Source organism: Centroberyx gerrardi, chromosome 13 (assembly GCF_048128805.1).
Source record: "Centroberyx gerrardi isolate f3 chromosome 13, fCenGer3.hap1.cur.20231027, whole genome shotgun sequence".
Taxonomy (NCBI): domain Eukaryota; kingdom Metazoa; phylum Chordata; class Actinopteri; order Beryciformes; family Berycidae; genus Centroberyx; species Centroberyx gerrardi.
The window spans coordinates 6,143,124-6,170,108 of record NC_136009.1 but is presented as its reverse complement, the minus strand read 5'-3'; the positions used below and the strand labels follow the sequence as shown (position 1 = coordinate 6,170,108).

At 40.7% G+C, this 26,985-nt stretch overlaps 1 protein-coding gene across 1 annotated transcript in view; it reads left to right on the top strand.

Moving 5' to 3' along the window:
• The window catches only part of brinp2 (bone morphogenetic protein/retinoic acid inducible neural-specific 2), a 99,444-nt gene that overhangs the window by 7,038 nt on the left and 65,421 nt on the right, over positions 1-26,985 (top strand). Inside the window, exons 2-3 of the mRNA XM_071907024.2 lie at positions 18,651-18,841; positions 23,840-24,021. Of these exons, the coding sequence (XP_071763125.1) occupies positions 18,651-18,841; positions 23,840-24,021 (373 nt within the window). The remainder of the gene's footprint in view (positions 1-18,650; positions 18,842-23,839; positions 24,022-26,985) is intronic.

The window sequence follows — 26,985 nt, the reverse complement described above, 5'->3', positions numbered from 1 at the left end:
CCAACTGCTGTGCACATTACCAGTGGTCTTAAGCACCAACTGGGTTCAAACACACAGAGAGAGAGAGAGAGAGAGAGAGAGAGACAGAGAGACAGAGAGAGGGAGATGAATAGACAGAGACAGACAGAAACGTTGCAATATCGTGAGAGAGAGACAGACATACAGAATGCAACTGAGAGAGCAAGAAAAACAGTATCTTTGTACTGATTTGAATGAAATTGACAAAGGCAGAGACATTGTCCTTCCTGTCCCTCTACACTGTGTATTGCACATGACAATAATGCACATGACAATAATGCACGTGTTTTGCGCATTGTTATTTCAGAGCATTGTTTTTTTTCAGAGTTTCTGACAAGGGGACAGCAAGCAAAGCACACATCCTAATCTCTATTTTCTATGTACATATACTGTATATCTTCTGCAAGTGAATATATTGACAAGGAGTACAGTTTTTTACAATGCACATCTACATGCATAGACACACTCTGTACATGTGTATGGCCTTCGTCAATATGAATATGACACACATTTTGCCCATCATGTATATTTGCCGTAAAGTCACATATCTGTTTACTACATATTCCCATATCTCTCTCATGAATTATATTTCACATATATATTAAATTATTTTGTAATTATCCATTTATTTTTGTAATTATCCATGTATTATCCATTTATTTCAAAGTGCACATATTTCTTATTTTTGTATATTTTTATATTGTTTATATTGTGCATTCATTCTCTCTTAGTCTCAGTAAGTTCTACTGCTGTTATGTTGCACCCCCTAATCTTCCCACACTTTTCATTCAAACATTCTACTTAACATGTTCTAGTGTTGAAATTGCCAGTGGTTTATATTTTTATTTACTCTGTTTTTCCTTTGCTGTATCCTGTTACTATTTGCTGCAGCAATGACCCATTTTCCCCACGGGAATCATTAATATTTAATCTTTATCTAATATCACACACTATAATACCTAATACAGTGCAATGCCAGCCTCAACAAAGCAGAGAAGAAGAGGAGAAGCAGTGGATTGTCTGATTTTGAGAAGCAGGGACACTATTGTGCAGCTTTGGAGAGTCAAGCTATTTCAATTCTTACGCTGAACAAATGAGCCCTCAATGGTGGCACACATTCCCTTCTGTTAAGGATAGTGTGCTTGATAGTCGTCATTTTCCATTTCGCTGAAAATTCCAAACAGCGAATTTAGATAGTGAATAGTTAGTGATTTTTTTTCTTTGGACTCCTTTGTTGCATGACAGCAGGCTAAGGATAGTCGAGTACCTGGGGCATACAGACGTTGAAGTTGGTATTGAGCCATGCGGTGCAGATAGAAGAGTGTGTGTTTGAGCAACATAGAGAAAATGAGACACCCAACACTAAGCTATTACTTTTACCTAACTAGTGTTACAACAAATTACTATTTCAGTTTCAGTAATAATACTGCAGCCACAATAAAAAGAAATTGCTACATTTGATATTATCTGTTATAATATCAGATTGAAGTTGGATTACTGAAAAACTAGATCCCACCCTCATTCCCAGTTTTGTTTTCAGCATATTTTGTCATCATCTTCTCACACTGAACGAGTTTACATGAGTAACGGCAGAAAAGTTGACTATCTCTGAGCGGAAGTATTCTCACTACTTTGATTTTATCAAGCCAAAAGGATGACAAGAACATTGAAAATCCACGCTTGATTTCTCTGATCTCTCACAGGAGAAGTAATGAAGTAATGAGTAATCAGTAGTGTAATGAATTGCTGCTCCTGAGGGAGTAATAAGTGAGAGACAGCAAGTGTGTGTGTGTGAATCTGCGTGCCTTTCCATTCAGTCAGCATCCAATTTGAAATCAGAAAATAAGGAAGCAGGAATTAATATTTAAGAAGACAAAAAATTATAATGTACGTACATGAAGGATAACAGCATTCTTCTGAGATTCTAACAAAATGTAAATGATACAAAACCATGTACATTACAAATACCTAACATTGTATTGCCACTTAATAATAGTTAATTACGTCTTGTGTATTTAGTCATTTTGATACAAATGCCCACCGGAACTGCAAAATAACACAAAACTTAAAGATTATCTGAGAAAACTGTCTTCTGGAGAAACGCAAAATGAGAATTTGAAGTAGTTTGCTGTTGGAAACATGCCAAATGCATTGGGTCTTACATACAATATACATATCATATACTATAATCAGTTATTCCAACATCCATTCACACATGAGTACAGTCATGCATACAACATACATATGCATATATTATAAAATATGCACAATAAACCAAACACTTTTCAATCATTCATACATGTCATTCTACATGTTATGGTGTGACACATTTAGAAGAGAACTCAAACTGTGCATGGTGCATAAGCCTGAACCCAAGTTCCTTGAACCATGCCTTAGTGAATTATGTGAATTAAATGCAGTATAGTTATTTAATATTTCATGACATCATGAAGTATGTAGAATCCAGTGTGTGTGGCATATTTTCAACAGTAAACTAAATGACATTTAAAAAGCTTATTTTAGCTGCAGAAAACAACCTTTTCTTTTTTTTTTTTTTACTTTAGATATTTCACATGGACTCCATTGAAAATGTATTGGGGGTGTTGGAGTTTTGATGTGTAGCTCCCATGAGGTACAAGTGCGAGACTGGCACTCTTACTTACTGAGTCCCACTGAGCACATTCAGTGCACACACACACACACACACACACACACACACACACACACACACACACACACACACACACACACACACACACACACACACACACATCAATTTCAGAAGACCCAATGCACATTTGCACCTCCAGGCCCCTACTGTGTGTGTGACAGAGAGAGAGAGAGAAAGAGAGAAAGAGAGAGAGGGAGAACTTGGAGCTACCAAGACAATAAAACATCAAAAAGTACTTTCCGTCAGAGAAGATTAGGCAAGATACAACACTGATGGGATGGAAATCCAGGCAATATTTTCCTCTTTTTTCATCATGAAAAGATGTTTTCCGCATAAAACTCTCTTCCCCTCTTCCTCCCCCTCCTCTCTCTCTCTCTCTCTCTCTCTCTCCCTCACACACTTACTCTGATAACCGCACCAACACACAATCTAGCTTTTTCCCTATCACCCTCTCTCTCCCTGTCTCTCTCTTTCTCTAACAACACACACACACACACACACACACACACACACACAGAGGATAAGAAACTGATCAGTTCAAAGAACGATCTGGCAACCCATCAGATCTCTGGAGTTGGAATTCGATTAGTGAGCGACAGCCATTCGGTTTGAGTCAGACCTTTCTGCCGTCGCAAATGTGATCTAATTTACTCTCCCCTCAATAGGGCACAAATAACATCCTGGGATGGGAAATATGTAGTGTGTGTGTGTGTGTGTGTGTGTGTGTGTAAGATTTAGTCCCAGGGAGCCCAATATGAGAAGACTTTTGTTGTTGATTTAGTATTTTATTGTAGAACTGTCTACACAGCAGGAGGAGAGATAATAGTGGTGAGAGCAGAGCCTATGATTACAATAATCATTCCTATACGTTCTCATTCCCCGTGAATTACATGCAGTGTTGGGGAAGCTATTTTGAAAGTCTAGCTTTATAAGCTGCCCATTAGTTTACATTGGACAAAGTGGAACTGCAGCAAAGCTATCCTCAAGGGAAATATAGTTTTGTTCACTAAAGTTGCTAAGAAAAGTAGTTCCGGCTACTTTGGAAAAATTATCATATCTACATTGTAATGTCATGTAATACAAAATTACATGATTGATTAGGATTAGGATGTTAACAAAATTGTATTTAATTTGAAATAAAGTATATGGAATGTTCACTGTATTTATAATGAGTCCAAATAATACAATCTGTTTGTCATAGGAATAAAAACAGGGAATGATAACTATTTTGTATGTAATATTCATTACTACCGCATGGACCTGGAACTTTCTGTTGTATGTAAATTTAAAGAACAAAAAAGGCCATTGTAATATCAGACTTATTCATTTTTTATAGCCAAAAAATTGTTGGGAGTTGCTGTAGTTAACTATACTGCAAAAAGCAATAAACTCCTAAAAACACTCTCCAAATTAGAATTTATTTGAACTTCCACCAAGCTACTGCAGTATCTTTAGTTTAGTTGTCACTCTTCCAACATGGTAGCGTGACCCTCGTAACCGTTGGCAACCGTTCTCAGAAATACCCCTGACAAGCCTCAATTGAGTGTTTCACATTGTTGCCATAGTCTGTGGCAGCTTATGCTATTTCAGTAGCGTTATACAAGCACAGTTGACAGGTTTGCGCTCTGCTGTCTTTTGAGTCTGGATGACTCATGATCCAGCAAATAGCAAATACCTTGAGATTTATGTGACGTCCATTGTTACATGTTGTTGCATAAGTGTGCCAAAGTTAACAAAATATTGATACTGATTTCTACACAATTATTCAGGGACACATTTAGATCTTTCCTGAGCTGAACTTGAGAATGCTTATAGATAATAATCATCTCTTTTTATGTGAAGCAACCAAAGTGGCTTTCACTCTCCACATCTCCCTTTTTTGTGTGGGCCGATAACTTATTGCTGAAATCGTGATTTCCCCGCATTATGTTGCTTTGTTGTGGCTGATCCTTCCCTCTCCCGATTCGCGGACAAAATCTCCCTGGGCGGAATAAACTAAAGGCTCCATCGTGGAGATATAGACAGAGCCAAAAGGCTTACTTAGCAGCTGATTGTGAAACAGCAGACGACAGGGTTTCCAAACAGCGGACGCAGGGGCAACCGAAGGGCCTGTGTGTGTGTCCAAATAATACCTGAGAGAGAGAGAGAGAGATAGAGAGAGAGAGGAATGATGGAGGGAAAGAGAGAGAGAGAGAGAGAGAGAGGAATGATGGGGGGAGAGAGAGAGAGAGGAATGATAGAGGGAGAGAGAGAGGGATGATGGAGGGAGAGAGAAAGCTAGGAAAGTTAGAAAGAAAGCGAGGGAGAGACGAGATGCCAAGAGAGAGAGAGAGAAACCAGTGAGAACAAAAGAACAGAGGGATTGGGTGAAAGAAGAAATAGGAGGGTAGCAACGTTTATCAAAAAAGAGGTTACAGAACTAATGAAACAAGTGTGTGTGTGTTTGTGTGTGTGTGTGCTTTCACTTCCACTGCGAGAGCAGAAGACAAATTGACCATATGGATAAGAGCAGACGGTGGCCAGGTTGTGCTAAGAACCGGTTAGTTCTACCACATTGTGTTCTTTGGCACCGCGCCTAATGTTTAGCACACTGGGAACTGGCAAACTAATGGAGGCACAAGCACACTGCCACGGCGCAGGCTTTCTGGGGCTTCTGGTACGCCGCGGGGGGCGTTTGCTGGTACAGTTTTGGTCCACTGGAGCTGGGGAGCAAAGGCCTGCATGGGAACGGACACTCGGAATCTGATGTACAGTACGTAATGGGTTATAGTTTGAAGCCACTTGGCCACAAAGCAATGGGGAAGCCAAAAATAAGGCTACTAGCAAGTCATGAGTGTCCTTCAGCAACTTTTCAGGATAAAGTGGCTTGACTTTGCCATTGATGTCCATGGGTTTTTTTGACAGATGACAGCTTCTGATGCATTGTCAGTGGTTGGGCTTGGTACTCTGGGTCATGAAACATTGGGTGGGACGTGTGAGACAATGTCAGCTGTCAATGGCAAACTAAATGGCACAGTTGGAAATACAGTTTCTGCTGCACTTCAAGGCACTTCATACAAAACAAGACAGATGTACAAGAACGCTTCACTGCGGGAAGGAGTTGCGCTGGTGTTTTTCTTTTACTGTGAAATATGTAATAGTGTGGTACACAACACGAGTTAAGAAATGTTCAATCAATATCGCATGCTGAATGTGCTTATTGTACCTCTTCAGAAAACAGCCGTCTGTTCTGTTCGCTGTTCTCTATTGTTTTAAAATATAATACATTTTATCATTCACACATGTCGCTGTAATTTAGGAATACACCAAGTTTTTGGGAGATTGGCCTGTTGGTCAATTTAGCTGTTAAGCGATGAGAACATAAACACCAAAATAGATAGATAGATACCCCCGGTATATCATTGGTTCAGGTGCTCCATGCTAACACTTCAGCATACAATATGTTGAGTGATAGTAGGCGACTAGCATTATGTCAAAAGTGAGAAAATGAGAACTTGTAGCAGCTCTAAAGCTGAATGGTAACCCTATCTTATAACCCTAACCCTAACCCTATCTTATATGATTTGTGGTCAAGTCTGGCAGTTTTGTGTAGGAGATTGGTACAATTGGTACAAAAGAAATATGATATAAAAACAACATACCGCTTTAAACTACCATGTACTACTTTCCCTGTTTCCACAAGAAGTGAATCACTGCATAGTGCATGAATCACTACATATTGCATGAATCACTACACAGTGCAAGAATCACTACACAGTGGATCAATACCTTATTGCTCACCTGAAATAGTTCCAAAAACAAACCTGGCTACATCAGTTTTATTGAGTGAATAATATTTAATATTTAAAATTTATGAATCTACAGACCATATAATAAAAGCCAACAACTAACAACTTTTTAATTACTTTGGATAATGCTAGTCGCCTACTATCACTTAACATAGTGTATGCTAAAGTGTTAGCATGGAACACTGCAAAAGATCTACTGGGGACACATGGATGATTTTGTCGTCTACAGAATGTTCTTATCACTGAACAGGTAAGTTGACCAACGGGCCGATGTCCCAGAAACTTGGTTTATCACTTTAATATTACATTGGAGCTAGCATATGTTGCTTTTAACATATCCTAAACATGTCAGATTAAAAGTAATACATTTCTCCTTTCTGTGTTTTATCATTTAATCTTTGTTTTATTTCTCTTGAGTGATATTGGTAGGAAAACTGGAGCGGTGGTGACTCATATTCTCAATCTCACTGTTCTCTTTTTTTTTTTCATATTCGATTTCTTAATGTCCTTTGCAATGTTGCAGCCCAGGTCTCTTGCTATGAACTCGGCCTGACGCTCATCTTTTACTTCCTCTTTCCTATTAATATTTCTCACTTTGTTAAGGAGATGACAGATTGCATCTCCACCCCATACTAGTGCAGTGGAATTGGCTCGTAATTGGGCCACATGTGTGCGTGCGAGTTGGCGAAATGACATCACACCGGGACATTGTCGATGGCTCGCTGCGATAATAAGTGCCACCAGATCTGTGTATAAACACGCACTGATTCAATTATTTCATCCCAGCTGGAAAAAAACACAAACAATTTACTCGTCTGATTTCGTCGCTCTCCTGCGGCAAGATACCTCCGAGGCAATACAGTAGAAAATATAACCGGGCGTTTAGATGCTGCGGCTCCTGCTCTCTCATAATTTAGCAAGATTTGTTTTGAATTCCAATACCGAAGCTCTGTCTCTATTCAAGTGGTTGAGGGAATGAGCTGGGGAAAATACTCAGATCCATTGGTGTCCCCAACAATGCCTGATCTCATTTGGATGAAATGTCCCTATTACAATAGGGAAAAAAGGGACATCTCTCTGTTTTGCTTTTGGCCCTCGGCTGAATTTTTTCTATTTCATTTTCTGATAGGCAGTTCAGGTTTTCTGACAGGGTATGTTTAAGTGACTCAGAGAGAGAGAGAGAGAGAAAATACAGAATGACAGTGATAGAGAGACAAAAAGCAGAATGAGACAAACAGAAAAAACAACCTGTTCTCATTCCCAACTCGTCCTATGTTGACTCTTTGTCAAATCCCTTGGCGTCGCTATAACGACGCTAAAGGTACCCTTCTGCGTCTGTATAGGACGCACCGGGTGTTCCATAGACTCCATGGTAAAGCCTCTCGCGGCAGTATGGGACGCCTAAAGCTTTCTCTCCTGGACCACGGAACACACAGTCTGGCGTACAATTTCTGCCCAAATAAGGCATTCCGCTTTGATGCATTTCTTTGCTTAGCTCTTTGGTGCTAATATTAATTTAAAAAAAAAAAAAGGTTAGTATGGTTGTATTACTCCATGACCAACACCATCTGCATGGCAGCAGCACTGGCTAAACGTCATCTCCGCTGGATAGGGCATGCTATCCACATGCCTGACCACCGTCTGCCCCGCCAAGTCCTCTATGGCCAACTCAGTGCTGCAAAACGGGCAGCTGGCGGACAAAAGAGGCGTTACAAGGACTACAGCAAAGACCTCCTGAAGCGCTGCAACATAAACCCCAACCACCTAGAACCTCTGGCTCTTGATAGGACGGCCTGGCAGGTCACCTGTGCCAGAGGGACAGAACAACTACACGACAGCATCCAACAGAGGAGGACCGAGAGACGTGCCCAACGACACCAGCGGGCTGCTGGTATTACCCCAACATCTGGGCTCTCATGCCCCACCTGTGGTCGAGTGTGTGGCTCACGCATCGGCCTCCACAGCCACATGAAGTGGCACCAGCGCCAACGGCGCTGATACCCCTCCCACCCCCCCACCCCTCCCCTGGAGCAAGTGTCATCATCGGACACGATGGACAGCTAGGAAGCAAGTTGTTACCAAGAAGTTGGGATATTATTTTAAGAAGCTCACTTGATTTTATCCAGGCTGGAGTCTCAAAGGGTCTCAGAAACTACGCCTGAAAGAGGCTGGGGCGGGACAGAGGTGAAAATGTAACTTTGTCATAGGACAAAATTAAAGACATTTTTGGAAAGGCCTTGACCTTGACCTTAACATATGTCAATATGAAGAACATGGGTGGTTCCTGTACTGCAATATTGCCCTTTGAACTCTGACCCCAGGCTACTTTTGAAGGCTTATTATGCAGCAACACAAGGGGCTAGACACATGGGGTCAACTTCTCTAGAAAGCTATTGAGCTGCACTTTAATGGGAGTGGGGTTACTGATGGCAGGCAGCACTGAGTTGGGTTGAAATGCAATATTTTCTGAAATTCTCCTGCTTCCCATTAAGGTGGCTGAAATCTGACAAAATATTTGTTTTTTTCCACCCTCAAATACATAACAATGTCAATTCCATGTTTACAACGTCAACTATGGGAGAAACAACAACAAAACAACATAACCCACGGAGCAGGGCTTTTATTGTGAAGTGCTCATAGGAAGTGCCAAACAGTGCAAACTGTAGTTTGCTGTTTACTGGCAAACTGCTCAATATTAGAAAGATGCAATACAATCTGAACCAACAGGTTGATGTTATAATCAAAAGAATTACAAAAATATGCTTTTGTTGGTGCTATTTGCCGCGATTTCATCAGCTCAGTTTCATGGGCAGAAAGAGGTATGTTCAATGACGAAATGGATTATGCAACGTTTAGAAACGTTAACTCCCGACTGCGTTCTTCTATTTAAATTGTGCTTATTGTAAAGTAGATGTAACGATAAAGTGCTATATTTTATGGAGTTTATTGAGATGCCACTGAAATAACTTGTTATATAGGTTATGAGCCAAATTTATTTATTTATCTAGCAGGTGACATCAAATGGTAAATGCAAGCGATTTTTTTTTTTCATTTGGCCTCGAAATTGATCTACAACCATACTAACCTTTTTTTTTTTTTTAATCAATATTAGCACCAAAAAGCTCAAGCAAAGAAATGCATCAAAGCGGAATGCCTTATTTGGGCAGAAATTGTACGCCAGACTGTGTGTTCCGTGGTCCAGGAGAGAAAGCTTTAGGCATCCCATACTGCCGCGAGGAGTCTATGGAACACCCGGTGCGTCCTATACAGACGCAGAAGGGTACCTTTAGCGTCGTTATAGCGACGCCAAGGGATTTGAGAAAGAGTCAACATAGGACGAGTTGGGAATGAGAACGGGTTGGAAAAAAAGAGCGGGAATACAGAGAAACTGATAGAGAGCAGACACAGAGTAGAGAAAAGAGCCAGAGTGACACACAGACGGTGAGAACGAGGGATTAGACAAAGAAGCTGAGAGCTGCTCATCACATATATTCCAGTGAGTATTTAACCACTTGATTGTTAATACTATTGCTGCACAAAAGAGATACCTGGGAAAAGGAAACTGCTGCTAATTGCTAAGTGTCTTTCCTCTCTAAAAGTCCCTATCTATTCATCAAAGAGTGCACAATCTATACATTCATTCTATTACCAGAACTAGCAGAGTTCAGAAATGCGCTCTTAGAAGCTCTCTACCTATCTGATTTGGGGATACCTATGCGCATCAATAAGTAATTTTGCTCTTGCAGTACGCTTTATGAATAATGCCATTGTCTATATAGCGGCGCCATCTCAGAAATGCATTACTGGAAAGTCGTGGCAGCAGCGCGCGGAGACAGACAGACCGTATCTCAACAAATTAACATTGGCAGGGCGCTTTTTTACGTCAAAGACACCCGAGATATTCAATCTCGTTCTCTTTCCGAACAATTATTCAGCCCGAGAAACAATCAAATTGAAACTTTTTACCCTGTTCTTTTCAAACAAATTCATTTTAATTCAGAGAGGGGCCGCCTCGCGCTGAAGTGATAGACCTCCTCTGTCTCTCTTTCGGGATGAGAGGAGTGGATACAAATATTAATAAGCCCAAAAACCTAGTTTTTCAGTTTCGGAGGGAAATAGGGCACATCAACCTCCGCGCGCAGTGCACACACACACACACACACACACACACACACACCGTCACACACTCGCACATGGGGAGATGGGCTGCGCCACGGCTCTCAAAATAGCTGAGGGAAATTTAACAGGGAAAGTGAGGCGTTCAGCCCCTTGATTTGCCAGTATGTTACTAATAGCTACAGTATCATATGGCACAAACACTCAACCTAGATACAGTAGAGCCAGCCGTGCAGAAAGGCAGGTAGGTCGGCGAGCAGATTCAGAGCGCGTCATGCAAAATTAAAATGACTCGGGGTTAAATTGTTTTTTTTTTACTTCCTCCTCTGCAAAATGTGTTCAGAAAGTGTCTGTTAAAATACCGTTAACGCCGAAATAAACTTGATTTTGGGAGCCTAACATTAAATACATTGAATCAACAGAATGTCTATGGTTTCTGTATGAATCTACAGATGAAGTCCCACATGTTGCAGTGAGGAATTGTTTAGAAAAATGCCTTCTCCGCCATCATAAGAAAGGTAACGGTTGCTTGAGAGACACTGCTTTTGTTGCAGCATTGCTAGTTATTTGTATTGTTAGTATACTTATTTTCTTCTATGGTGAAACCTTTCAGTCCACAGTGGACAGAGCAGCACTAGTGGAAAATAGATGGATGCAGGTTGTTGTGTATTTACTTTTCCTTGAGATTCTTCCTGATCTGTGTCCATGCACATGACAGGTAGATATTCCTGTACATATATTGGTATCAATTTTTGGTTTACAAAGAGATAGCTAACAATGCACATCTGCACACTCGGGGGGAATTATGTGCATATGTTACCGTATTTGTGCACATATGCTACTTCCATCTGCCGTGCTTGCATAATTCGGTTCTGTGTACATGCACATGACCTATACATATCATTGTATATGAGACGGTACATGCATTTCTGCAAGCATCCCTGCATGTATGCTGCATTCATTTGTAAATGCTAACAATGCACATTTACATTCCTGCACTTATTTCTGGATATATTTTACAAGACATATGTTACCTCCATCTGTAAATCTGATTATGTGAATAGCTTGCAGTCCATATTTATACATCTGGACACATTTCTGTGTATTTGTTCCTGTCTGTACACCAATAATGTGAACAGCAGGCGATGCACACTTGGACATCCCACTTCAACCTGTAAATCTGTCAACCATGATGCTGTACTTTTATTTATGTGATGTGTTACTTTCAATATGTTTCATCATTGTAATTATTACTCTGCATGTGTCTCATTCTTATCTATATCTTACTCTCAGCTTCTGTGACAACCCGATTCCCCCCACAGCGATCATTAATATGCAGCGATCTGATGCAACAATACGTTACCAAATAAATGCACATGAACGGCTTTTCCGATTCTGCCTCCAATCTGAAACGATGTCAAATCTCGGCAACGTCACCGGACATTTATAGTATACGCTGCAGTGTCTTTGACATCTTAAGCCAACAAGACTCAGCCGAAGCTTGACAAAATTTTAAAAATAGCTGACACAGACGCTCAGCCTAGATACGCCAGCCGCGCAAGTAGGCAGGTGATGCCTTGTACAGATTTAGGACACACCATGCAAATTGGACATTACCACACATTAAAATTGCTTTGACTTCCCTGCTCAGAAATATACACTTAAAACCAGAAAAATAGGACTGAAATCATATCTTTGGTCTCCATAAAATCCTTTGCTCCCTCTTGATGTCACAGTTCATTTTGGGGAACGGCATTTCGGGGCCCCCTCGCAGTGAGCCTCCAGTTTAATTCATGGCGGGAGATGCATAATGGCTCTGGTGGGAGCGAACCCAGACATCATTAAAAATCACGGACCGACTTCCACCCTCCGGTCTGGGTGGAGGGTCGCGTTTCAAGCGGGCTCCCAAGTGACGCGAGTGGGTTTTAATGAACTCGGGTCCCGGGACAAGAGAACGGATTCGCGGAAAAGTAAGAGGAACCTACTGCAGTGGCGGAGAATTTCGGAGTAATAACCTTTTTTTTTTTGCTGTGTGCTGATTTTGCCCGACGACACAGCCTGTCAAGTCTTATGAAGCGCTCAAAATCCTGCCTCAGCCGAACTAACACGATAATTATAGGTTCGGCCAAAAAAAACAAACTCGCTCTCTAAAAATAAAGCTGAAAAACGACTGCTTTTGTTTCCCGGTTTGTTCGGTTGTGGTTAATTACGCGCTATATTATCCTCATTTCTCTCTATTTCTCTTATACTTATTTATATCCTGTCCTCCGCCGCTGCGAGAACCTGAACTCCCCCCGGTTTAATAAGTAGGTGAAAAAACCAGGTGGAGAAAACAGTTTGAAAATATCACCCTTCTCTCATGGATCGAGGCACATTTCCATGGAGGGCCGGTTGTGAGGAGTTAAGCAGAATTTCCATGGCAGGACTTGAAGGTTGCACCCCCCCCACCCACCCCCCACCCCCACACACACACACACCCACCTCCCCTTTTTTGTGTGGAGCCAGAAATAGTATTTGGGTCACTTCTTATTAAGAGGTGAGATTGTACCTGACTCAGGTGAAACTGCTCATTATAAAGTTTCAGGTCTGTTCAGTTTCAACACCGCAAACCTCTCTCATCACCATGTGAGGCTCGGGACAAATGGGCTCACGGTATACAATGGGGCGGTGAGCCGAGGAGCTTAGAGTACAGTGTACGGAAGATGACCCGATCTCTCTCTCTCTCCCTCTCTCTTTTTGTGTCACTCTGGCTCTTTCTCTTCTCTGTCTACTCTCTTTCGATCAGTTTCTCTTTGTTATCCCACTATTTTTTTTGTTGTTTTGTACAGTGTACGAAAGATGACTCTCTCTCTCTCTCTCTCTCTCTGTTTGTCTTTATTCCCACAATTTTTTTGTTTGTCTCATTCTGCTTTTTGTCTCTCTCTCTCACTGTCATTCTGTTTTCTCCGTTCTCTCTCTCTCTCTCTCTATTCCCACTATTTTTTCTTTGTCTCATTCTGCTTTTTGTCTCTCTGTCACTGTCATTCTGTTTTCTCCATTCTCTCTCTCTCCCTCTCTCTCTCTCTCTTTGCCAATGCCATTAAAAGAAAAGGACACAAGAACATTCAAGTGTTTATTCTTGGCCAGAAAGACAACATCACATTACGGCGGATAATTTCATTTTCATTTTCACCCACTCCTCCGCTCCAGAAGAAGAAATTCCCATGCATTTGTACAGAATTCCCACTCTCCGCCGCCGAAACGGTGCGAAGCGTTGGTAAACACGTTTACCCGAGAGCCGTCTGTTGCTCTCTCTCTAACTGACAGCTAATAATATCCAGGTGTTATTTTCCAACACGCTGCCAGGAAGAACATCCAAGGGAAAATTTCTGCATAGGTAGAGAGTTTTATTTTTTTGGAGTGGGGGGGGGGGGGGGGGGGGGGGTTGGACTTTAAAAAAACCACTATATTCCCTCTGGTTCAGCAAAACCAAGAGCCGGAGAGCTGCAGGTGCAATCAGCGCTGTGCTAAAACCTTTTAATTAACTCCATCTATCATCATTAGCCAGATAGTCAGCCGGCACTCTCGCCGTTAACTCTTAGAGAGCGAAGCGAGGAGAAAAGTAAATGATGCACCGCATCCTCTTCTTCTTCTTCTTCTTCTTTTCCCGTTGGCTACCCTATCCCCCGTGCTCAGTCACCGTGGAGACGCTCCGACAACACATCAGTCTACATCGGCTCATGTTTAATCAGTCCAGAACTAATGGCCGGCGTCCTGCGACTCGCCGCGCGAAACGCTAAGCTAAAACTAATGCTTTTTGATGCGTGTGATAGCGCCAAAGTAATTGTTCTGTTTTGCCGCATCCAAATGAGAGTGACCTTTGATTTGGGGGTATTTGTCACGGAACTGCTGTGTTCAAAAAATTCATTTAAAACAACTTTTTGGTCATTTTGTCATATTAGAAATTGTGAAAAGTTAGGAATCTCGTTTTGAAATGCATTTATTTGGACTTTTTTTTGTTTTTTGTCGTGTTTCTCATTCCGTACTTTGTGTTCTGCACCGACCAAAGACAAAGAGTGCCATTGCACACATAGCATATAGCTATGGGGAGTAAAGGGAAGAGAGTTGGCATGTACTGTAGTGATTTTGGGCCATTGATTTCTGGAATTGGAGTGAATTAGGACAGTCGGTATGGGATGAAATTGGAGACGTTGAGTCGGTGAAAATAACAAAAAGTGGAGTCTCTGAACAACAGAAGATTGGGAACGTTGGTATGGCTTGGGTGTTGTGCTTTTCACTTCACTCTAAACCTCCGCACCAAAGGATTATTACAAGGAAGACTCATATGATGTTTTTTGACTGAAGTTGCCCCCCACCCAATATTTTGTGCCAATATTCAATATCTTATATTCAGTGTTTCCCCCAGAATTTCATTCTTATCAGGGTGGAAAAGCCTCTGAAACAGCATGTTGACCATCATTGGACACTAAAACTCTCCACTGAAACCCAGACTAATGAAATTATTTTAGTGTTAGCAGCTCTTTAAGGCAGGGTGACCCACCACACCTATTCAATACTAGGGAAACTCTGGGGAACTAATTTACAAAAAAGCAGAAATTGAAAAAAAGGTCAGGGAGTGGGAAAGGGAGAAAATACAGTATTATACACAATGCGGAAGATGTGCGAAAAGTGAAACGTGTGAAAGATCAAGGAGAGAGAGCTTTCTAAAGTGAGAAAAGAGAAGGCGGTGCAGTACGCTCAGGCCGTAAAAGAGGAGAGACGATCAAGTTATTTGTCCGGGTGAAGCAAGATTCCCCAGATTTATTGCAACAAATGGTCACAGGAACGACAGAGAATAAAGACGGAGATAGATGCTGCCAAAAAAAAAACAGTAATTACTGATGTTGCAGGAGATGGTGTTCAGTCTGTCCTCTCCACCTTCGAGACGAGCGGGTCACATTCAAGCACATAATTACTTGTTTGGCAACTACCATAAAATAAAAGAAGAAGAAGAAAATGAAGTAGAAGACGGGGCATACAGCCATCAGTGTTTATCCATAATGCAAAATTGTGTTAATGGCATTTATTTACTTAATTTATCACTTGATAATTTCAGTTGTCAGTGGAGACGAGGCTGATTTAGATTGTGTTATGTTAGTTCAATTGGTCTTATGCAAGGGTGGAAGAAACTAATTTCATTTACTCCAGTTACTGTAATTGTGGAGCGTGTTTTTGTACTTGTACTTTTTTGACTATTTTAAGTCAGTAATTTAACTGAAGTACGTTTTTATTAAGTATTGTACTTTTGCTTTTCCATTGCTATCCATTAGAGTAACATTTTGTGTACTTTCACTTTTACATTTTAAATCACATCCATTACAGAGTAAAATTGTATGTACTTTTACTTTTACATTTTAAATCTTATCCATTTTAAATCACATCCATTACACAGTAAAATTTTGTGGCTCTCCATATGCATCAGAAACTGGACTCATAAAATGACAAATTGCGGAGCCATTCACAGTGAGAAGAGTCATCTGGCTTTACTTTGTCATTTACAAATTTTCCAATGAAAAGGAAGGAAACGATCACAGCTTACAACGTTCTCTATTCTAAAAAGTACCTCAATAACTTTTACTAGAGTACATTTTAAATAAGATACTTTTTACTTTTTACTTAAGTTGATTTTCTTAAGTAGTACTTTGACTTCTACTTACATAAAATATCAGCAAAGTAACAATAATTCTTCCACCTCTGGTCTTATGCATCAAACGTTTGGAGTTTTTACCTGGATTATTATGCTGTTCCAAATTTTGTGAACATCTGCATTGCAAAACAGAATGCTATCATGGAGGACAATCAGATGGACAGACTTCTAATGTGTGCCAAAAAGGTGAAACTCACGCTGCAAAAACATACATATAGGTTCTTTCTTTGATTTGTTTGCAGTTGCTGCTGTAACACAGTGATGTATGGCAATAAATACAGCTAACTCCTTTGTGACAACTAAGACAGCAAATAAACGTGCATTTAATGACAAAGCGTATTGTTGTATAAGTGATGGTTCTAGTATGTAATATGTTACAAGCTACAAAGGCGGCCCCTGTAACCAGTAGGCCATCCTATGTAATACTCCTTCCATTATTCAATGCTGTAAAGAGATACATACAGCAGGGAAGGTGATATGATTTAACTAATGACTCCTTTCTGCAGAGAAGCAAGCTGACAGGGAGAGCTGAGGAAGTGAAGGTTGTTCCGGCTCCTTTTGACTTTTTAACCTGTTTATTCCTTTGAGAGATTTTGCTTGCAGCACCCCAACGCAGCATTTTTTTTTTTGGCATTGTTTACTCAGTTTCACAGTGTTCTCAACTTCATTCAAGGTTTTACCTTCCCTCAAATGTATCCTACTTTTGCGGGGAAAAAAAAGAAACAGTATAACCAAAGTTAATGCTACAAATCGTGAATCAGCCTAGAATTTCTACTATTTTCTTGAATGAACAATGGAGCCAGAGTTAATACAATGTGACTATGACTGTGGTCAGCCCAGAGACATTAATTGGTGCATCGTGTGAGACTGATCATCCTAATGAAGCACTAGTTTGAACATATACTCCAGGGGCCACTCCTGCTGTGTCAAGGTACATGTTAAATGGTTACAAATGTGAACTATCCCTTTAAGACTAATAAGCAATGCAGTGCATAAAAACCTAATTACAGCCCAATGCTGTCTTTACAGCGGTAACATTTGAATGACCCTGTGCGTATTCACTGCGTATATTATTCAGGGAATTAGTCCATTGTATGTAGCCTAATGTAATCGCAATGCTGTCAACAGCATAATTACAGTATAGTGTTGTCGGTAATAGCAAACTGTTGACCGCAAAAAGGCTCTGCAAGAGCTGCCGGTGGGAAGCTGAGACTGTGAAACAGTATATGGACCTCCCTCTGGGTATGTTTCTGTGTGTGTGTGTGTGTGTGTGTGTGTGTGTACCCATGGGAAAACAGTGTCATTGCTAGTGTTTTGTTCTGGGAGAACGCATACATAATGCGTTAATATTCGACGCCCCTTGTTTTTCGCTGGCGAATTTATGCAGATGTACTTTTTCTGCTGATATTTGCATAATCTCGGGGTTCCAATACGGCAGGAATGAGCCGATGAAATGATGATCAGCCGCTTGAAACGGAAGAATTTCCAAACTGCAAAATAATCTCTCTCTCTCTCTCCCTCTCTCTCTCTCTGTGTACTGTTGACCACTTGAACCGAAATGAGGTCTCTCTGTTGCCGCCGCCTGGCATTTCCCTCGACAACCGAGGAAGCCGAGTCCAATCTACTAATTTTAATGTTTCTCAGCTCCGACACATCACACACACTGTGAGCAGGGAGCAGTCTGGCCGCAGAGAGAGAGAGATTTTCTTTCTCCTCTCAATCTTTTTACATCTTAGCCTTTCTCCCTGTGTGTATTGATATCTGTGTCTAGGTGTTCTATAGGGTTATTATTGGGGTTAGGCCCCTATATTGGTTTTCCTTTCAGTAAGAATCAGTCAGTGTTGTCCACCTCTGATATAATGGATGTGATGCATTTTGGTTGATTGCATATTTATTATACTGTATGATTGATCAATATTACACTGGGTGTCTATGGGAAGCCCTTAACCTGAATTGAGTCTAATGCAACATTTTGATCAGATTCCACACAAGTATGCATGAATATGTTTTATTAGTAGTAGTAGTCTTTCTAATCATTTCTAATTTTAATAAAGGAATAATAATAAACATAAAGGAATAATAATATCCTGGGGTTCAATAGTTTAATACATTTTACTGTCTCATATCTAAATGATGTTTCAAATGATTTTCCACCCTGCTAAGATATATGGGAAATGTAGTCTTAATTTTGAGAAACACTCCTTTAAGCTTTCTCTTTCTCAGTCTTGCTGTTTTTACTCTCTCTCTCTCTCTCTCTCTCTCTCTCTCTCTCTCTCTCTCCTCTCTCTCTCTCTCTCCTTCTCTCTCTCGCCTATCCTTCCTTACTGGGAGCTGCGTGTGTATTCACCTCTTTATGCATTCCTCATTTCAGGGAGTTCAGCCATTGGAAAGTGAACAGCCTCGCGACGGAGAAGAGAGATTTCCTCAAAGCCCCGTTGCCCTTAGCGCCAGAGTTCCTACGCAACCTGCGGTTACTGGGGCGACGGCCTACCCTGCAGCAGATCAACGAGAACCTCATCAAGAAGTACGGGACCCACTTCCTAGTTTCCGCTACCCTGGGAGGTAAGGAAGGACCGCGTCTGACAGAGCTCTCCTTTATTCTGGGGTTAGGGAATGTCGGGACACACCAGAAATAGGGGAAGCTGCCCATTTTAGGTCTCAGCAGTAAAATCCACTGAGTTGTAGCCTGTTGTTGGAGTGGTACTCTCTGAAAGTACAGTACCAGCACTTAATATCAACCCAGTACAGTAGAAGTGTGGAGTCTACTTCCTGGTTTTTGCAAATGTCAGATCAAAACCGTGTAATTCCAGCTTTGTGTTTGCAGTTTTCTTCTTCTTTCTTCTTTCTTATTGAATTGAAAGTTTACATGGTCCTCTGTGTCAGTGGTTCTCAACCTGGGGGTCACAAGATAATTCTGGGGGGGGTCAAAAGATTATTTATGGGATGAGAAGAAAACATATTTCGATCATACAAATTCAGATCAGATCATCTATTTTTTCCTGTTTTTTCCTCTAATTTCTGCTTTTTTCTTGTAAAATACTGAATAGTTTTCAGCCCCTAGGCCAGTGATTCTCAACCTTTTTCATATCAAGGACTCCTAATTTAGTACACATTAGGGCCATTTGATGAGATTTTGTCTCTCGGACCCAAATCTGAGAATATTTTTATTGTTAGATATGATTTTGTCCAGAATTCCATCACTGTCTGTATTGTAGGTAGAGAGATAACCGTGAAACTATGATCAAAACAGTCATTCTTCTACATTCTCTAATTGTGTTAACTTCTTGTAAATGAAATAATGGAGACGTTTAACAATTCATCAATTTGCTCGAGACCCCCTGGAACCACCTCAAGGACCCCTGGTGGTCCGCAGACCCTACGTTGAGAACCACTGCTCTAGGCCTCCTCTGATATCAAACAAGACAACCCGAAAAAAAAAATAATTCTCTGGTTGGACTGTCTTTGACAGTCACTTCATTTTAAGGGGTCACAGGCCAAAAAGGTTGAGAACAATGCAAATTTCAAGTCAGTAAGAAATAAACGGTGATGAATTGATTTCATGAACCTAGGAGCCTGGAAAAGCATTCAAAATACATTGTGTTCCATTGAAAAAAAAAACGCAGAGGCATCAATTAACTGTATTATTAACTGTATTAGAGGATTATGAGATTATGACATTTTGACAATGATACCACACCTTACACCTGCACCTTCCAGCCGTGTTTTATTTAGTGTTTTTTTACACCATAATCCTTCCCTCTGATGAGCATTACACACAGCTGCAAGAACGTTAGGAGAGGGATTAAATTGACCCGTTTCTTAGCATAGTCTCTCTTTATTGGATTTCTTTTTTACCCTCAATCTCAGAGGAGAGGAGCAACTCGCGAAAACAGAATCGCCAGCGGTATCGATCGTGTTCGCCTCGCAAAACAAGACCAAAGACCGGTGTTGCATTCAGAGCGCTGACCTCAAGATATTGATACACTGCTGCTTCCGCTCTCCATATCGCAGCCCACATATAGTACAAGTCATTTGGTCTCTTTTTTTAATATGGAGACCTTTGGAAGACTGATAGTGAGTAAAGAAACCTTTTAACATTAATTTTATCGAGAGGAAATTTACAAGGCCATGACACATAAATCGGTCAAAGTTTGGACCCACCTGATTGAACATTCTATGTTTCTCATTCTCTTAAAGCCATTTTGATCTAAAGGCTTTATGCTTAAATGCTTGAAATGTGTTTCTTAGACAAATATTAATAGTGAAGTTGATCCTATGTATGAATTTCTTTCCAAAGCCTTTGCCTTTCCATCAAGGCAAAGGGCAGCTACTTTAAAAAATCTAAAATATAAGATAATTTTTACTTACACTTTTTTTGGTTGCTGCATAATTCCATTTGTGTTATTTCATAGTTTTGATGTCTTTACTATTATTCTAAAATGTGGAAAATAGTAAAAACTGAGAAAAATGCATGTGTCCAAACTTTTGACTGGTACACTGATGTGGTGAATGCAGGTAAAAGCCATTATCCCTTATTGATTTTGCTTATTAAATCTATACCAATCACAAAGAAGGAGATGCAGATGAAGAGAAGAAGAAGAGTTAGAGAAGGATGTTGAAGCTTTGAGACAATTGAGATGTGGATTGTGCAAAAGCTATGTTGTACATTCATTATTAGTAACGTAATGGGCTATAAGGAACAAAAGCATTATGGCAAAATACTATTGATTGATGATGAAGACTGTTCCAGACAGAAAAATCCGGACTGTTTCCCTCTCACAGATTAGGTATCTTGACAAGTCACTGTGATGTTTTGGTCCTGCGTCGGGTTTGGAGCCACAGACACGTAATTTTGGATGCCACTTAACACTGGATGTATGAACTGGAGCGGCAGCGTGGGAGGCAGAGCAGAGATGAATGCAGCGGCAGAGTGATAGTTAGACTCCATACGTAATTAACAGCCTCGACTAAACGGGCTGAGCCAATACTCTGCATACTGATGAGGCCGTGGCTGAGAGCGATGCACACATTCCAGCTCTCTACATCTTCCCCTCTCTCTCTCTCTTGTTCTCCTGTGTGTCACTGTGCTCCTCTATTTCTCTCTTTTTGTCTGTCTCTCGCTCTGTTGCCATCGAACTGTGAGGCAAATTGTATGCGAACGTTTGAAATGTGGCAAAAAATAAAATGTGAATTAGGCAGAGGTGTGACCAAGTCAGCTTCGCTCGAGTCCCAAATCTGTCTTGAGTCTTGAGGCACAAGTCTCAAGTCAAGTCTCAAGTCTAAATGTAGATTACCAAGTCAAGTCCAAGTCAAGTCCATGTCATTACTGTAATGTCAAGTCTCAAGTCTAAATGTAGAACAGCAAGTCAAGTCAGAACAAATCAAGAGTCCAGTATCAATTTAATATCTTAAAGAAAACTAAATATCTAGGACTTTTCAATGCAATATGGTTTTAATAGGATAAAAACTTGGTAAGAGCATCATGAGTTTGATTTCTATAATCAGTTTCAACTTCAATAAATTCAATCATTCCATACAAATTCAGAAAACAGAATTTAAATTCAGTCGTCTGCTGGAACAAATCTCATCACTTTCAATCTAAGTCATTTACACAAACACAAGATCTCAAGTCAAGACTTTAGAAACCTTTTCAAGTCATCAAAGTACAAGTCAGAGTCAAGTCCCAAGTCACCAGAACCCAAGTCAAGTCTCAAGTCTTCTCTTCATGCATCAGGTCAAGTCTCAAGCAATTAAAACTGTGACTCAAGTCTGATTAGAGTCCAAGTCATGTGACTCGAGTCCCCACTTCTGGAATTAGGAGTTTAGGAATTTAGAGTAAAGAAACTTTCAAGAATTGATTATTTTTGGACAAGTTGTTCTCTAGTCTCAGCTAATGTTCCATACTTTTGTCCAAGAATGAAAACAAAGGAATGCACTTGATAATATTCTAATGTACCAACTAACTTTTGAATCTTTCGTCAGGCCGACATACATCATTATTTGTTCGATAAATGCATTTCCATCCCTGTTTATTGCATTTTTTACACAAACATTTTCCACTTCGAGTAGGCATAAAAACTTTAGGGACATTTTTTAATCTAATTTTGCCGTTTCCAGTCAGCTTTTCTAATTTGTTATATCATAATTTGCGATGGAAACCCAGCTAATGTTCCTCTTTTAGTCACTTTCTGTCTCTCTCTGGCTGTCAGCGGTGTACTATTATTCTACAGCCTAGGGTTTCTGTATGTGTATGTGTGTGTGTGTGTGGCAGGGAGAGAGAGGGGGGGGGTTTATTTAAGTCACTTGCATCACACTGTGATTAAAATATTCGGAAATGATGGCCTGCTTTGTTAAAAGCCCTGGAAAAGTCTAATTTCTGTCTGGTTTAGGCAAAACACTAGCCCAGCCAGACACTGTGGGGGTTGTAATTTACCTCAATATAGCACTTAAATCAGCCTCTTCCTTTGGTACATTTTAATTTCCACTCCACGCTCAACCTAACGTGATGCTGTGAGCCGTGTCAGCTACTCAAAAAAAAAAAAAATCTTCCAATTCTCCTCATCAATAATTGCAGGGAGCCACAAACATGTTATAAAACGGCATCAGAGGACACAAAAAAAACCAACTAAGTCTAAGTCAACGGAAAGCTACTGATACATTATCCGCATCACAGATAACAAGCACAGACAAACCACAAAAACCGCAGCGAGATGCACTGTAGGCCTGCCAAAAAAACTACAAGTGTTATGCAAAATAAAACCGGAACGTCGTTTCCAATTCTAGCCGAGGAGAATGGCAGCCTGTTGCTCCGGCTCGGCGGAACGCCGTTATGATTGAAGTGACCCAGGTGTCCCGTTCTCTCCGTCTGTAACTGCGTTACACACAAGATTCAATACTTAAACATTAAATGAGACTCAGAGGGAGATTAGCGGCGGTCTCCATGCAGCGCTCATTGCAATAAATCAGAAAGTCAAGTTACTGTGAGTGTGTGTGTGTGTGTGTGTGAAAATTCTGACAGCTTTCAGGATTCATTGACAGGGAATTGTACTAATCGATTAATTTAATTACTGGCTATGTGACTTACTGACTGACTGATTGTTGCTGGTTGATTGAATTAATAATTCACTGACAGACTAGATAGATAGATGGATGGATGGATGATAGATAGATAGATAGATAGATGGAAGGATGGATGGATGGATGGATGGATGGATAGATGGATAGGTAGGTAGATAGATAGATAGATAGATAGATAGATAGATAGAAAATTCAGTCTTCAGTATACTATGTTATTGAATTACTGGCTAAGTGACAGACTGACAAAAATTGACTCAGGTTGATTCAATTAATAATTAATAATTCACTGGATTAATAATAATAATTTGCTGGATAGTAGGGCTGGCAGGATATATCAAAATTCAATATATTGCAAATCCAAAAACATGACAATACGTCCCATCCCTGCTGGATTGATAGACAGGCAGACTGACAGGTAGGTAGGTAGGTCTGCTGTTTGATTGATTGATTGATCGATTGATTGATCCACTGCTCTGTCCACAGGTGAGGAGTCCCTGACCATTTTCCTGGACAAGCAGAAGCTGAGCAAGAAGTCGGAGGGCAACAGCAACAGCTCGGTGGTCTCCCTGGAGCTGCTCCACCAGCTTGCCGCATCCTACTTCACTGACCGAGAGAGCACCCTGAGGAGACTGCACCACCTGCAGATCGCCACCTCCGCCATCAAGGTACACACACACGACAGCACCCTACATCTACACTGCGAGCCACTAGTCACACACTCCATATTCTTGACGTTCAAGCGGCGCTGGAAAAAAAACGTCTATTTCCATTTGTATTCTTTGCTCCGGAGGTAGACTTATGTTTACAATTCCGCAGTACACACACCAAGTGTACAAACAGCCACCCATCAAGGCAGACACGCCAACATTAACGGCCCCATAAAACCGTCCCATTGGGATATATTACCGCACGTGGCATCTGTAACAAATAGCTCTGCTCTCTAGGTATGCGCGCAAACAATCTTTTTTAAAAGATTATTTTCAAGGTGCTTTATTACTCGGAGGCCGGGGGGAGAGACGGGAGGGAGGGAGGGAGAGAGAGCGAGGGAAAGAGGACATGACATTTGATAAAAATGGCAAGCTGGATTAAAACTCATGACTTTTGCGAGTGCAACCTATGCGCCGCGGCCCGCCGAGGCGCTAAGACACAGCAAATGTCAATTCTCTTTGCTTTCCCAGTCCCACTGGGAAACTGTACTGTGCTGGGTTACGAGCCTGTGTGTGCTTTCACGCATGTGTGTGTGTGCATGTGCTTTGAGTCACTTTGTACCACACACAGGTTCAAATATGTGGAAATTAGTGTTAGTTTTGGAGAGCAGGAAAGCCTCGTGTGTGTCTGATCTAGGCACAAAGTGGGTGTAGCATGAGAAGACTGTGTGGGAATGTGTGATGCACCTTTTTATAGCACCAAAATCAGCCTTTTTTTTTTTTTTTTTTTTTACCTGCACACTCCACTTGACGAGGCGAATAGTAATTTTTCCCCCAAAAATCCACCGCCAGGCCTTTCCCAGCTCACCTTGATCACTAATTTCGAACAATTACGCTATGAAAACGCACTCAAAAAGAACAAGAAGAAAAATACATCCTATTATCTGGGCTGCCTGGCTTCACCTTGTATAATTCCCTGTTTTTTTTTTTTTTTGTGGCAAAGCAACAGCAAGCGATACATCATCCGCATCGGAAGAGATCTGTGGGCTTTCAGGCGGTGACAGCAGGTGTGTGGGCGGGCGGACCGCGTGTTTTTTTTTGCTTTTCACGCTTCAACTTAAATAGCAAAATCTGATTGAAACAAGTAATTAGTAAGTGTCAACTTTGTCTGCACCTTGAATAGGCCGGCTCATTTCCAAGTGTTGTTATTGAAAATGCGCTGTGCGGCGCGCTAGCAGTGAGCAGAGGTGAAAGCGTCTCTCCACCGGTTTTATTGCCAAGTTACACTTTTTAAAAAGAGGCACACTGGAGCGCTGATTGCTTGAAAAATAAATCTCCCACAAAACCTTGAATGGTTGTGCAAGAGAGAGAGAGAGAGAGAGAGACAGTGAACACAAAGGTCTCCAGGTCGCCCAAATTGCTTTTTTACCTAGAAAGAAAAGTTTGGTTATGAGACCATTCAACTGAGTTTTAATGGCAACAAAGAAAGTTTGTTGGACATCCATTTTCTTTACATATGAGCTGCAGTATGTGGATTCTGTGTGAAGACTGTCGCTCACCCAGACAGATTTGTCCAGAAAAGAACAAAAGGGAATGTCTGCAAACTTACATCATACAATTTTCATATTTATTGGCAAGCTTTCCATCAAAACGGCCTTCCACTTTAACATTTGAGCAAAAAAAACATAACACAAAGAAGAGTTGGCTTGCTTACTGAAGTATGGCGGTGCACTGGTCGAAGCCCGAGTTAATTATGAATTGAAATTCTGTTAAATTTGATTACTTGGAGTGGAAGATGGGTGACATTTGTACTGGAACAATAAGTTATTCGCTCCGTTGTTTTCAATCTGGATGCATTAATCCCGTGGAAAGCAAACAGTAACAGATGAACAAGTAATTGGTCTGCGTTAAGATCTGCAGAGGCATCGTTTTACACATCAGTTAGTCTCCTATTGGTCCATTCTGTTCCCTTTTGTGAAATAGTGTATGCATGCAAACTGTGCAGTGCAGCGCTTCTCATGCTTATCTTGTAGTATATCCTTTGACCCAATAGTGAGAGTAAGTTTTCCTATTCCAATCTGACATTAACTAAATTGGACATTGAAAATTTAATCAGACAAAACAAGGCAAAATTATGTGTAACATTATGGATTTTCTTCAGAATTAAAATATTCCAACATTTGGTACAATAAGATTTAATGAGTGAGAAAGTAGTTAATGAGTGAGAATATCCCTAGCAAACTAAATGTTATTTCTGCTTACACTTTGAATTGATGTGAATTGAAAGCAAAGTGGCTGTCCTGTGTTATAATACATGTAGTTAAATTACAAATGTAAATGCTTCAGGTTGATTGAAAGGGCCAAGGAATGTACTGGCAAACAATCTCATGTTTGTCTCTCTTGTTTTTCAGTGCGATATGCCAATTCATCTTAATTTTGAATTTGGAGATTAAAAGGCTCCAGTTATAACTGAACTGCTGCTGAAGTTCCAAATGAGTTTAGTTTAGTTTAGTTTAGTTTAGTTTAGTTTAGTTTAGTTTAGTTTAGTTTAGCAGGGGGAAAAAATGTGGTATTAAGAAAAAAAAACTTTTGGGCCTCACTCAGCAAAATCACCAATTTTCAGTTGGGTTCCTGTCATGCAGTGCAGGAAAAGGCGACATAAAAAGAGAAGGGAAATTCTCATTCAGCACCAAGGACACAGGAATGAGTCTTCCACACTCTCTTCAGGAGTAGAAAGTCCACCCGTCCACCCACCTCATGCATTTTTAGCAGCTTTGTGATGGGTAAAGCTTTGGGAAAGAGAAACGGGAAAATGGGTAGAGCCAGATGCGACAACTTAACATAAGGCGGGAAACCGATGCGGTCCCAGAGGTGCGGTACGCCAACTAAGAAACCCAGTTATCATCTGCTCGGCCAAATGCTCAAAAGGCTCAGTGTGAACGTGAAAAATCAACCGAAATTACAATTCATACGTTGCTGCTA